Source organism: Gobio gobio (assembly GCF_949357685.1).
Source record: "Gobio gobio genome assembly, chromosome: 12".
Lineage (NCBI taxonomy): Eukaryota > Metazoa > Chordata > Actinopteri > Cypriniformes > Gobionidae > Gobio > Gobio gobio.
The window spans coordinates 39,484,626-39,499,940 of record NC_137105.1 but is presented as its reverse complement, the minus strand read 5'-3'; the positions used below and the strand labels follow the sequence as shown (position 1 = coordinate 39,499,940).

Here is a 15,315-nt window from a genome sequence, read left to right as displayed (position 1 = left end):
ATTGTTGAATGTGGTGTGTGACTGACCCGGGCAGTCCTCCTGCCTCCATCATGTTGGCCAGTGTGACGTCATTGGACCAGACGTCATACTGCCACTTTCGGAGCCCCAGAACCCCACACAGCACACGGCCCGTGTGCAAACCCACACGCATGTTCAGGTTCACCTCGGTTGCTTCTGCAACAGACCTGATTACACAAATATTCACAAAAAAGTACATTTTGTTTAAGTTTTGCATTTTCAATACATTAGTGGTCTTCATACGGACACCTATAGTGTGGATAAAATATCACAAAAGAGAAAAAGTTTTTGGTTACAGATGCAATTGTAGAAATGGCCTCTCCGCAGGCACATTTGACACCCAAGTCGAATTTACAAGGTAAAAAAAAACATTTAAAAAAATGTAGAAATATTAGGGAATTGTACAATTGGGATTTCCAGACCTGGAAACTAGGAAAGTCATAGTAGTAAATTTTTAGTTATAATCAGCTGTAAAATATTTGATTGGCTAAATATTAAGTAAAACTTGCTTTCTAAACCATAGTGATGTCAGAATTTTTTTCAATACTTTTTTTACCCTTTGACTCGTACAATCACACCGGTGTGATCAGTCTTGGCTGGTCCCTGGAGCCTACACCTGTAGTTAGAATGTTCATCGCATAACGTGATCAACTGCTAAATTCAAATGTTTTTTTGTGCTTTGCGGATGCGGCACACTAAGCGCTTGACATAGATCACAACTATTTAATGTTTTCAACCACATTATCTTTATTTTAGGTTTCAGACATTTAAATACACATAAGCTCTAGCAAAACAATACATTTACAGTTATACAAAACACACACTGATGGCTATGGAAGCAGCAATAATAATCCTTTCTATTATCCTATATATTTACTTACGAAAAAAGCATAACTGACTCAACGTATGACTAGGATGTAGCTTTTTGAACTGCAAGAGGTGTTACAATTTCTGTGTAAGTACGGAAGGCAGTCTGGCGGGAGCTAGATATTTTACTTCATAAAGTTTTAAATATGGATATTTTTCTTACAAAAACGTGCAAACATCAATTTGCTTCAGAAGGCCTGTATTAACCCCCCGGAGTCATGTGGAGTACATTTATGATGGATGGATCCACGTTTTTGAGCTTCAAACTCGTGGGCCCTGTTCACTGCCATTATAAAGCTTGGCAGAACCAGGATATTTGTGTTCATCAGAAAGAAGAATGTCATGACCTAAGATGGCTTGAAGGTGAGTAAATCATGTGGTGATTTTCCTTTTTAAAGTGAACAAAGGAAGTGTTTTATTCATGTCAGACACACATTGTAAAGGTAACTATATAGTTCACTCTATTCTTCTCCCAGTTCACTGGTCACTTACTTTCATGTATTTTGGTAAAAGTAGGTGAATTTAAGATGAAATAATTCCGACAGATGCGATTCTCTGAATTGCGGCGCAAACTAACATGACGGCACCCATTGCGTGTTATAGATAAACTAACATGATCATTATAACGTTTTTTAAACGACAAAACACTTTCACACACACAAATTTGAGAATCTGAATATCAGATAGTTTGTGAAATACAGTCAAACCAAAAATTATTCAGACACCAAATATAATTTTTTACTAGTGGGTGCAGGACACTATAGTTATAGACACTATATATACACACTATAGACACTATGTAAGTGAGGATAGCAAAATAAAGTAAAATGTGACATATTATACCCAAAAAATCTTCATACAGTGGACTACCAGTAAAATTTATACAAATTTGTGACCAAAATTATTCAGACACTTTGACCTGACCATATTTTGCTTGTTTTTTTCTTTAATTGCTAATGCGACCTTTTACACCACAGACTGAACAAAATTAAGCATTGCTTGGTAATTGGTTGACCTAAATTGGTATTATCTAATTGTGTACTTAAATTTAACAGCTGATTGGTTGATTGTAATCCGTTACATACCTTTCTATCAAAGTTATCTGACATTATCAAGATGAATTTGTTCTTACACAGTTCAACTCTGAGTTCTTGTCATATTTTTTTTACCATTTTCTAAACTATAGCGAATAAACTGTGATTATGTGAGAAAATGTTGAAGGTGTCTGAATAAATTTTGGTTTGACTGTAGTTAACAAGTTTGTGAATATTTTGAAAAAAAGTAAACAATTAAATAAAAGCAACACATCTGTCAAAGAGCACTATTGTGGCTGCGGTGTGTCACATTAAAAGCATGATGTGTCACCATGGAATTAATAAGGTGAAGTGATGCATTCTAAAATAACGGTCGCCTTAAAAAAGGCACGCTGGGGGCTCAGCTAGAATATTTTAAATGTATGTGTGAAAGGGTAAAATTGGTTCACAAACCATTTTGAATTATTCATTAGTCAAATCAAAAGATTAACCTGAATCAAATGTTTTTTAAAGTTGCGATGAAACAGAAGTAACGAAATAACTTTTCTTCCTTACAATGACGTACATCTGAGCAAAATGGATTATCTAAAAGGAAAAAATGGGACTTTGTTCTATCCATCAGTTATAATAAATAGATAATAATAAAAACAAAACATATGCATGGATAAATCATGCACAATAAGATATATAACAAATAGGTCTTAAATCGATTTGAAATCCTCATGTACAGTAATCACAATAACAAACAACATTGCAAACAACAGAAAAGATTCTAGAAATTCATTGGTGAAAAGTGTGGAAACCCTGAACACTATATTTCCATCTAGAAAACTGGCGTCAGGTTTTTGTCCCCTTTTTTTCAAAAGCTTCTTATTCTCCCCTCATCCCTCACTATAATGCCGGATCTGATGATTGAAGAGAGAGAGGGGGCTTTGGCAGGCAGCAGGAATTTCTTTTCTGTTTGCTACCAGCACAAAGCAGGAGATCTACACTAATGTGAGACCGAAAGTGTGTGCGTGTGTATCCGCGAGTTTGTGTGTGTGTGTGTGTGTGAGAGAGAGAGGGAGAGAGAGAGATATGTGTTTTTGTGCAAGTTTTTGTCCGTGCATGCCTCTGTGTATATGTGTGTGTGCGTGTGTGTGTGTGTGTGTGTGTGTGTGTGTGCATATTCTAGCACCTGTGTGAGGTGATAAGAGACTGCAGCAGTGAAAGCCGCCTCAGAATTCAGAGCAGAGAAATGAATATAGTGGAGCAGGTCTCTCACACACACACCCACACACATTCCCACACAAATGAAATCACTATAGCTTTCAAATACAGTCTGTCAGATGATGGGAGCTGCTGCTGGTCGGCTCAGTGACTGCTGTTAAATAACACAAAATGAGATTTGTGCACTGACTCACGTGATGGTGTCGATCATGTCCAGACCCATCTCCACACAGCAGTGAGCGTGGTCCGCTTTTGGCTGGGTCAGGCCGGACACACAGTAATAACAGTCTCCCAAGATCTTAATCCTCCTGCAATGGTTTTCCTGCCAATCAGACACACAAAAGCATGATCTGAGTTTTTCCAGAGACTCACAAAGCCAATAAAATTGATGCGCAGTTGAAAGCAAGTCAGTGATGCTGTCGATAAAATGTCACGTATCTACCAGAATCTGATTTCTGACATATTTATACAATTTATGAGTGAAGAAAAAAATGATTATGGTACTTCTGGGACAAACCATTAGGATGTTTCCTGTTTTGATAGCCGAGAAATGAGCAGATGAGAGTTTATTTGATGATTAAAATACCACTTCTGTGTTTTTTTTTATTTTTATATTAAGCTGTTTGATTGTTTGTCACTTTATGTGGAACTTGCATTAAGTCTAAAAACCTGTTCACACCAAGGATGGTAACTATAAATGTAACTTCAATAACTATTTTAGAGTCCACACCAATGCATGATAACATTCTGCTCATCATACTGTAAGTACACACTGCAGTTTTGTCGTCTGCTGCTTTAAATGCTTCAGCTCTTTAAAGTCGCCTGGAGTCTGATTGGCAGTCAATTGCCTCTTTCACACACACAGTCATTACTGGTAAATTAGAGATCATGTGTGAACATCAAAAATACTGGTAAATCGGTTCTGGCAATTTACCAGTAGTTGTAACATTACCAGTAAATTACTGGTATGATGCTGTGTGAACGCAGAATGAAGATTACGGTATGAGCACGTACAAAGTCAGAATGCAGAGACATAAGAAGTCTGCTTTGGGCCAATCATAAAGTTCTTATGAAGATGATGTAATTACTTAGCGCTGTTTACAGTAAGCTAATTAAAGATAATTTTATGTTGATGGAAATCACAGAATTTACTGGTATTTTGATGGTGATTTGTTGATTTGTGAATGGCCTCTTAACGGTAAAAATCCAGAACGCCATTGCTTGTGTGAACAGCATACTTGTGTATTTACCCATACAGTTATTCTGGTCATTTTACGGTAATTTACCAGGATTACTGTGTGAAAAATCGTTCTTAAAGTAATTCCAGCAATATTGTTGCTCTGTGTTATCTTTCTAGTTGATGTGATGTGGAATTCCCTATTCTCATATTATAATGATTATTGAATTATTTATTATATGATTATTCTTGGTGGGAATGTGCCTCAAAATGGATGCAAGGTATCAAAATGGATACAAGGCTATTGCAAAAGCTTGTATTTTAAATTGTAATAATATGCCACAATATTACTGTTTCATTGTATTTTTGATCAAATAAATGCAGACTTATGGTCAGCATGAGACTTTTGAACAGTAGGTTAGTTTCTATTCATTTTTCCAATTGAGTTGTAATCAAAAGGAACCCTTGTCAGACTATCAGAATGTGACTGTGTTGTCACATTTGGAATTTTAACTTCACCAATTTGTCCTTAAACTATAGATACTGATACAAATAGGCCTAGCCTTTTGAAAATGTTATCAGGATTATACCATAATTAATTCACAAAGACTAAACAGAGTGAGACAAACAGAAAAAGAAAACAAAAAAGAACTCTCCACAGATCAATTGCTCTATTTTATTAGAGATGCACCATCTGGCAACACAGGGCAGGAGGAGACTGTGGGAAACCCCTTGTCACAGTGCACACACACACACACACACACAAACACATGCTTACTGACTTACAGAAAGAACAGAAAGGCAAACTGTGCCATGAAATTATTGAAGGAAATTATAAAAAGTGAAAATTTGTAACTCTTTCTAACAGTAGCACATTAAACAATTTTTACTTATTGGAGGAAAAATAATTACCATGAAGAAGATCCAAATAATGCAAAAGCCTCTAGTAAAAGTTGTAGTTGTAATTTACAGTACATCAAAGATACGTCTGTATGATCACAGACAGCACCTTTGAAAAGTGCATTTTTATTGCATTTTTATTACATTCAAAGTGCAATTTAGCATTTACTCTGAGGGGATGCTGAAATATTTATTAGTGTTTGCTAAGAAAAGCATATTTATTACTTTGGTAAGTGATCTGAACAAACCCCTAACATTCTATCAAACTCCTGTGAGAAACCTGTCTTGCACAATTTATTTTTTGAACATGAATGATACTAGATAACATCTCAAATTATGTGGTTCCCTTTCAAAGGAACTCGCGCTGCGTCACCGCTTTGGGAACGCCTCTGCGTGATTGTGTCATGAAGCACGTATGTAATCAGTCCAATAGAGAGACGGAACGTCATGGGCGGGTGACGTCATAGACCCGGAAACTATAAAGCACACCGGCAAACACACGCCCTTAGCTTCTGTTGTCTTCAGCAAGCGCTCTATGTAACATTGTCCCTGTCATGCTCTGTGTTTGTGTCTGAGTTCAGACTTTTTTGTTTTCATACAACAAGTTTGCAACACACACTGATACACAAGAGAGACACATTATGGCGAGCGAACAGCAGTACAGAAAGTGTTCCTCCCTGCCCTCGCTACACACTTGATGTGCGTTGTTTGCTTGGGTGAGCGGCATGCTCAGTCGGCTCTCGAGGGGGTTGGCCGCGAGCATTGTGTGGCGTTGCCTCTGAGAGTGCTGCGATCCCACCGGGGGCTCTACGAGGAGGGCGTCACGGCTCGCTTTTCCCATGGCACAGGCCCCGTTGCTGCCGAAGCACAGCGGCGGCTTATGTCGTGGGGTTCGCAGAAGGATCAGAAGGGTTTGAGACGGGCCCAGCCCCATCTCTGCCTTCACCCGCCAGATCCAGTGCTGCCTCTCTGGATTCGGGAGTCCACGCTGCGGTTTCTCCCGCCCAGAGGGCAGCCTCTGTGCTGCAGCTGTCTTCCTCTGAGGAGGAGGATGTCTGCAGTATTGATGCAGGGGTTGAAGACTCACCACTCGAGCTTGTGGAGGTTTTGAGGAGAGCTATGGCCAAATTAAACATCGACTGGTATCAGTAAACAGTATCAGAGACTGTTAGGTCTGATGGCAGGAGCGTCCAACGTGATTCCTTGTGGCCTGTTGGACATGAGACCATTGCAGTGGTGGCTCAAGACCAAGGGATTTTTCTCGAGGGGAAACCCTTTTCACGTGATCAAGGCAACGTGGCGGTGTCTCCGCACCTTGGTCATGTGGAAGGATCCTCGGTCCTGGCCCAAGGCCTGTTACTGGGGGCACTGTGTCAGCAAGTATAAATGAGGGAAAATAGTGTATCAGTAAAAATGTACTTCTCCAAATGTCAGGGAGAGCGACCGACATAAAAATGCAATTTTATGCAATGTTACTTTAAGAAAACCATGTGACAGCATATGACATCACACAGAAGACCCTTTGATGTTGTAACAATATTAGTCACCCTCCCATAAATATTAGATCATTTCACATTTTTGAGTAATGATGAGGTTGATTCAAGTCAAGGTCAGGTGGTATGACCCCTGAAAAACTTTGAAAATTGTTATTATAAAAATGTATGTATAACCTTGAGCATATGGTAAGACATGCGTATAGGTGTCCAAGTAAATGCCTGTTAGATTTGAATTGAGTTTGAAATGTCAGGTGGTGCGACCAGCAAATTTACATTTAAAAGTATCAATTCCCACTGCAATTGCAAAATGAATTAAGAAATATAACTGTAAACCGTTATATAATGTATACAAATCATTTTTACAGTTAAAAACAAAACATAATAACTCATATGTGTTTGAACACATTGAAAAGTGTCCGTTTATATGAATTGGACTAAAAGGGCAATACATAAAGAAATGGAAAGGGAATTTACCATGTGATATGCATTTTAGACACTACAATGATTCATATATTGTATATGTATATTATTTTAAATGAATATATGGTCGCACCACCTGACGTTTTCTGAGTGGTAAAATCAGAAATTTTGTTTAATAATGAATGAATGCTCTCTTAAAAGCTGTAAAACCAATATGACTCAACATCATTTTTTGGACATAAAAATGCATTTTAAGACTATTTTGCTATAATTTTTTTATCTTAAAAACCTCATTTGTCATTGACCCTTATGCTATTTTACAGTTGGCAAGTTGTTTTAGAGAAAGTGGTATTTTTTGTTCAACCAAATCACTTGACACAATGTATGTAAATGCATGTTGCATTTTCAAGTCTTTGTCCACTGTTATTTTTGCGTTATAGGATATTTAGGCTACAGGATAATAGTGTTTCTAACGCAAATGCTTCCTCTCTCCTGCAGTGCACAGAGGGACTCTATGAGAAGCTGTGGCCACTAATGTGGATTATGATTATAATACTGATTAGCATATTGCCTCCAGACTGTAAGCAATCATATCCACCTTATTTTTCAGGTAAGCTAAAGTTAATGTGTCTGGCTTCCGGTGTCATTCGCTTCCAGTTATTTTTAGATTAGCTTGTTATGCTGCTTAATATTGCAAACTGGTGTGTCTTACCATATTATTTTAATGTATTGTCATAATTATAAACCCAATGGTTTATAGTGCAAACAGTTTTACCGTTTACTGCACTTTGATATTCTTCTCGTTATTTCCCTATTGTGGCTCATAAATCGGATTACGCACATCGGTCTCGCACATTCACAGAAAACTCCTTACTTCCGCGATGAAAAATAAGATGGATAAGTTATCGCATACGCCCATTGACTCAAGCTTTCTGATGTGATTTGCTCCCCCCCTTCCTTTCGCTCAACACATATGCCAATAGTATTACTTACTGTAGCGAGCTCATCAAATTTTCCGAAGAGCTCATTCAGTAGTTTAACCAGCTCTTGGGCCGTGCACTGTGAAGCTAGGCTGGTAAACCCCACAATGTCTGCAAACAGGATGCTGCACAGAATAAGAAGACAACAGGTTACAGTGATTCACAAAAGACCTTACACTGTTCTTTGCAAGGCTAGCTTGGGGATAAGCCAAAAAAACTGTGTTTTTTCAGAAACATGCGCAGGACTATAAAAGCAATATGAATCAACTAGTGTCTACTGACTCTGTTGGCCTCTTATCATTAAAACATTACAGTCTTTAGATTAACCCAGGCCAGGGGTCCAGGGGGTACTTGGCTCACCCAATCATGAGTTTAACCCACCTGAGGTGTCAAGGTTTGGCTGGTTAATATATTCCAATAAGCCAATCAGCATTGTCTCATTTAGTAAGCATGTCAGTTTGTCAATGTAGCATGTCAAAACACTTTTGTTGAAGTCGCGATGAAACGTAAGTAGTGACAAATCTACAATAAAAATATTGTAACGAACATTCTTGAAAAAGGAAAAAAACATCAGTTTTTGATTGGATGGAAGCAGATTAATTTTAGTTTTACTTTAGATAACTTATTATCTTTCAAACTTTATAAACCCCCTTCATTAACATTAAAATGCAATGCTGCGATAAAATCTAAATTGAATGAAACTATAAAAAAAAATGAAAATAGCAATCACAGTGAACTCTAATTAAAAACTAAATTAAAAGGACAAGCTCAAAATAAAATGCCCCCAGATTCATTTGTTAAATGACATTTCTGACTAAAATTTCGGATTTAAAACCTTGAAAATAAGCAAATACGGCAGTGAGAGATGAATGAGAGTTCTAACATATATATTTTATAGAGCTCGTAGTTACAACCCTTGATCTGGAGCTGGGCCTGGATTAACCTCATCTTTCAGACAGTTAGTTGGTCATGGAAAAGTTACTTGTATGCATCATCTTTCACTCACAAATCGCTTGGCTGGAACAGGTCTTTAGGGATGCATATGTGTGTATGTGCTATTGTGTGAATTTGCCCCCCAGCACTTGTTCCATCTCTCACTCTCCGTCTCTCCGCATGTGTGGGCAGCGTGGGTTAATTGAGCAGCTCTTGAGTTGATAGCACTAGCGCTGTGGGTGCCGTGCATGCTGTGCGAGCTTTGGTTGGGAGCCAGACTCAGGAACTTAGACGATTGCGCGTGAGTGGAGAGTTGTTGACTCTTATTGACTCACTGATTCAGTATTCGCAATCACAATTTAAGTACAATTGAATTGACACTGTCTGTCTCATCTAAAAAAACATGTAGTGCTCTCCTCTCTCATTCATGGAATTGGGCTTTCAACATGAATGGCTTGATTATTGAAACGCTCTCTCTCGTTCTTTCTATACCTGACGTTGTCATGCCGCTGGATGTATATCTTGTGGAAGATTCTTTCTGGTGGCTTCAGGAAGTCTTCCTTCATTTCCATGGCAACATTCCTGGGCAGCAGGCTCATTAGGAGGCGTTCCTGTTGAATATGTCCATTACATTTTGGGATAAATAGCGAGTTTTTTTGAGTGTCATCAGTCAAGTTTAATATGAATTAAAGTATAGATTATTATTATACTCTTAAGAATTCATTTACTCATTTGTATCAATACTATTCCAACATTTTAAAATAATACAAAGCCTTAAAACTATGAAATCACACCAATGGAATTGTGGGAATTTTGCAGTGGCCGAAAACTCTCTAAATTGTTCACAATTGCTGCCCTTTAATAGATTTTTGACATGCACTCAACCAACTTTTTTCAAATTGGACACACAACAACATGTAAGTTATGTTATAGAACAAATGTAAAAGTCTGTCCAAATGTTCTCTCCTTAATGTTTACCACAGACATGGAAATTTCCAAGGGAAGCCATGGCCTTCCGGCTGGCCTTTAAATTGACGTCATGACTGAACATGAAAAAAAAAATGTTTGTGCTGGCCATTGTCTTATGGGTACTGTTAGTTTAAAAGTGGCCACTGCTGTTATCTGTTTATGTTTGATTTAATGAACTCGCTGATGGCTATATAAGTGGCCAATCTCTGTGAGAGATCACAGTTTTGAGCATTGGAGTTGGTTGGTTGGCATGGCAAAGGTACGTTTCCGTGGAAACGCATTCAGTTCATTGCCAAGCCATGCGTTACTAAAAGCAGGTGATAAATGCCTTCTCGATGAGCAAACCACAGCGAGCCATGCCACCTGTGTTAAAAGCCCAATGGGTCGTTTTCGCAATTTCTCAAAAGTTGTCCTGAAAGTTGGGTTGAGAGTTGGTATAATTAGCAGCATGACTGTAACTGTCTAAGCCTCTTGTATTGAATGTGAAATTTTAAACCAATAAACATTAGCATCTGTAACAGATTTTTTTTGTAAAACTTTACAATACGGGTGCACTAATATGCATTAATTCATGCTTAACTAATGCACAGATAATCATGAGTTAATGTATGACTCATGAAGAACTAAACCATTTATTAATGATTACTGCATCAGCAACTAATGAACATTCTATAAGATTAATAGATTAAGTAATCAATAAATTGTTATTAGTTATATGTGTCATGTATTAATTTCCTAATTACATATTATATTAACTAAAAATGACGACATATGAAAACAAATTAATTTGTTAATTACCACAATGGTCAAAGTTATGTGCTTCAACTTCCAGTTGAATTGCTTTAATTAATCATTAGCTAATGATTTGCAAAGGTATCATTATGTTATATTCATATAGAATGTTCATTAATTGCTGATGCAGTAATCATTAATAAATGGTTTAGTTCTTCATGAGTCATAAATTAATTTATGATCTGTGCATTAGTTAAGCATGAATTAATGCATATTAGTGCACCCATATTGTAAAGTGTTACCGATGTTTCCTTGTTGACAAAATTATAAAGTTGTGCTATGTATATACTGAATATCTAAACTACTGTATATACTTATTTGATCAAAAATACAGTAAAATAACTGTTCCTGTGTTGGCAAAGCTAAATGTTCTGCATAATTTCTTCAGTGTCACGAGATCCTTCAGAAATCAGTCTAATATGATGATTTCCTGCTCAAGAAACATTTCTTATTATTATCATATTGCTGCGTATTATTGTTGTGGAAACTGTGCTTGCTTGATGAAAAGAAAGTTCAAAAGAACAGCATTTATTTGAAACAGAAAGATTTTGTAAAATTACAAAAGTCAACAAAACAAACACTTTTATTTTTTAATCTTACTGATAGCACATTTTGAACCGAGTTGTACATTTGATTTTTATATATATATATATATATATATATATATATATATATATATATATATATATATATATATATATATATATATATATATATATATATATATATATATATATATATATATATATAAACAAATATGGGATTATTTTTATGTTGTTGTTGTTATTATTATTAATATTACAAATACTACTACTATTGTTCAAAACACAAAAAAAGTTTAAAACACGTGTTACAAGACTCCGGTCTCCCCTATCCCTCTTAGTTTTTCCATTTAATCCAAAACATACATGTCAAATGTTCTCCCCGTCGTGATTTAATTAATCTGCCCCAGAAACTCAAACTTTTGAAATCAATACATCAGCCACTCTTGCTGAATGTGCATTTTAGTGCACATAAATGATAGATCACCAGAATGTGCGAATGGAAAGATTACAGACTGGTCCATATCTCTGCAGCGAGTATGAGAGTTTGTGTCAGAGAGAGAGAGTTGTGTGGTACAGCCTGGTGTGATGTATAGAGTGGGTGGTGTTACCTTCTATTCAGGGAGTTTGTTGGGTAGGAGGTGGATGAGTCATGTGCAAACAATTATAACCAATTTCAGTCGCTAAGGAACAAGGGGAAAGTGTACTCTGCGCTTTAGTTTGTATGAGTGTGTTTTGCATCTTTCCATCTTATGCCCCTCTCCACTTCATTTATAAATCATTCAGTAATTATCCACTGCAATCTACCCAGAGCTCGGCGAGGGAGATAAGTTATGCTAATGTTGCTATTTGATTCACATTCTTTATCATTGATATAATCCATAATGACAGCTAAAGGAAGCAGTCTCACTAATAAATAAAGTGGGATGGTGGATCTGCTTGTTCCGGTAGGTTGCTGCTGCAAGAAAATGTTTGATAAAGTGCATCACAAACTGCTGTGTGTGCGGTTTTGAGCAGAAATGTCCATCCCACAAATATGCTAACAGATAGCGAAGAATTTGATCTAAGAATAGAAAACTCCTGCTTTTTTCAGGATTGGGTTAATAGAGGTGCTGTGTATCTAGTCAGATATATGGAAGATTTTTAAAATATATTAATATAATAATTTTATCATTAAAATATGTTAAATTTAATAATAATAATTAATAATAATAATAAAAGAAAAATAATTTATTTACAGATGACCACATAATTTTTTTATTTTAGTTTTTTATTTATTTTTTGAGTCATGGAGGACCACACTCAGGACTTTTTAGATCTGCCGTGCCTAACGAACTATCAAGTCAAGTCACCTTTCTTTATATAACGCTTTTTACAATTTTTCAAACTATCCGGACTGCTGGCTCTGCGTTTCTTTACTACAGTAGCCTCAATGAGCAGTCCAAGGCACACCTTTCATTGAATGGTCCCAGAGAAGATTGTGGAGTGGGTGCTGGTGAACAACGAATCTGTATTCACCAACCCACTCTGGACCCAGAGCCCAGCCAGCCACTGCTCACACACTGCACAGAGCAGCCATATAAGAGGAATGAGCCAACCATCATTTCTAGGCATGGAGGAAAGCCCACACTCCCGCCATTGAGGGTGAGCTGCAGCTGGCCTCTGCAAATAGTATTTATGATTTGGAAGAGGACATTTCCCTAATTCTCCCGTCCCCGTGGGTCCCACTCAGCCCAAAGTCTCCTGTGCCCCCACTGGTTCCACCCAGCTCAAAGTCTTCTGTTGCCCCGCTGGTTCCACCCAGCTCAAAGTCTTCTGTTGCCCCGCTGGTTCCGCCCAGCTCAAAGTCTTCTGTTGCCCCGCTGGTTCCGCCCAGCTCAAAGTCTCCTGTGTCTCCAGAGTTCCCATTCTCTCCTGCATACTCTTCCAGAATCAGCTAGTTCCTCTGCCCCACCTCCGCTGGTTCCCTTCAGCCCCTCAGCTCCTCCTTTGACACCTCTCTATTGTGTGTAATGCCCTTTTATGATCTCCAGCTCTGCCCATTCAGGAGGAATCCCCTGGCTCCACCTCCAGCCGTTGATCCCATCACTCCACCTCGGCCAGTCGACCTTTCGGCTTTTCCCTCCCTCGGCTCCACCTGGGACCATCGTCCTTACGGCTCTACCGGGGTCCCTTGTCCCTCCGTTTGCACCTAGGTTAGACGTAGCTCTGCCTGCACCACGGACATACGGGCCTTTAGCTACGTTTCGTCCCTTCACCCCTTTGGCTCCATCGGGTTCCGCCTTCCCTCCAGCTCCACCTTGGTGGCTCCAACTTCAATGCTAGTCACTGCGGCTCTGTCTCAGCCTCCAGGACCATCTGTGTCACCGGTCTAGCTGGCTCTTCGTCTGTGCCTAGGGCTCCCTATTCCATTGGCCTTGTCTCTATCAGTTGTCCTCCTGGAGTCGACAGCCAAGTCTTCACCATGGCTCCTCCTGCCCCTGGCTCCACCCTGGTTCTTTCCACCATTAGTGCTGCCTTGGTCTTTTCTGCCACCAACTCCTCAGATTTCCTGTTCTTCACCAGCCCTTCGTCCTCCTCCAGAGCACCCCCCCCCCTCCCCGAGGCACGAGGATGTAATTTAACGTGTATATTCTGTTTTGTTTTTCCTCTCTGCCTGCCCGTCTGTGTTATTAGTTATTTTCCTTAAAGGTTATTAATTAGCTCTACAACTGTACTGTTTTACCTTGATTTCTCAGTCTGAGTATTAAGTCCTTAGTTTCCTCAGCCCTGTGCTCTACATAGTTAACTTTTTGTTGTGAGTTATACCCTGGTTATCTGCTGCGTTTTCCATTTTTGCCAGTTCTCAAGAATCACTCCCAGTTCTGTGAACAGCAAAACAGAAGTGCCGCACAAACACAGCGATGAGCAATGTTCTTTTAGGCAGGTAAACAACACATAGTAGCGTTCCTTCACCGTTCGTTCCTCAAGTCTGCGGAAACACGCGGTCGGTTTGTGACAGGCTCCAGTTTGCCTGGCCGAGAACAGGCTCTGTCTCCAGAACATGAACCATTCTGGTGGAAAAGGGGTAATTCACAGCCCAAACCAGCAGCCGAGCTGTTCACCTTGGTTTCGGACTGGGAGCTTCAAGTTGATCTGGAGAGGCAACTCAAGTTCCCAGTTCTCATCGTGGCAACTGCATTGAGACCAGATGTGGTGCTAACATCAGCTACTTAGAAGCAGGTGCTCCCGATAGAGCTCACTGTTCCTTGGGAGGACTGCATCAAAGAATCCATAAATGCAAGTATTAGGAACTGGTGGAGGAGTGCAGAAGGGCAGGCTGGAAGACATGCTGCAAGCCCATCAAAGTGGGGTGTAGAGACTTCGCTGGCCGGTCACTGTGTAAGGTTTATATGCTTCTTGACATTACTGGGGTTAAAAAGAGGAAAACCATCAAGTCCGCCATGGAGGCTGCAGAAAGGGCATCCAGATGGCTGTGGCTTAAGAGGAGTGATCCGTGGGGCAGTGCTGCTGGGACACAAGCCAGGGTCTGATCAACCCTAGCTGGGTCATCTGGGTGAGGGTGTATGATGTTGAAATGAGAGTAAAAATATGTGTTGGCAAGTATATGAAACAGCATCAATCACTAGTTGGCCGGTAACATTTTTATGAATTCTAACAATGCAATGTTGTGACAGTTCACTCGGGACAGTTGACGGGCCAGTGCTGCGTCGTCACGAAAGTTTAAGCCTTGTCAAATTAAATATTCAAGCGCAAAAAAAAACATTACTCACACGCAGTTCAAATTCCAGTTTAACTTATTGTCGGGCTGTTTTTTCTTTCTTTCCAAAAACACACTGATAACACAATAAGGAATATAATCAGGGTCCATTTTGATTTCATGATGACTTAGAAGTTTGCATTCAAAGCTAGTAAGCCAAATGAAAATGCTAATGCTCTGAGGTGCATTTGGTGGACTGTAATGGCATTATAGTTGCA

At 38.9% G+C, this 15,315-nt stretch overlaps 1 protein-coding gene across 1 annotated transcript in view; it reads right to left on the bottom strand.

Annotated features, from left to right (window-relative positions):
• The window catches only part of adcy1a (adenylate cyclase 1a), a gene marked incomplete at its 3' end in the record, with an annotated part of 46,452 nt that overhangs the window by 24,852 nt on the left and 6,285 nt on the right, over positions 1-15,315 (bottom strand). Inside the window, exons 3-6 of the mRNA XM_079831208.1 lie at positions 9,527-9,645; positions 8,115-8,226; positions 3,323-3,450; positions 27-185 (exon numbers count right to left, since the gene is read on the bottom strand). Of these exons, the coding sequence (XP_079687334.1) occupies positions 27-185; positions 3,323-3,450; positions 8,115-8,226; positions 9,527-9,645 (518 nt within the window). The remainder of the gene's footprint in view (positions 1-26; positions 186-3,322; positions 3,451-8,114; positions 8,227-9,526; positions 9,646-15,315) is intronic.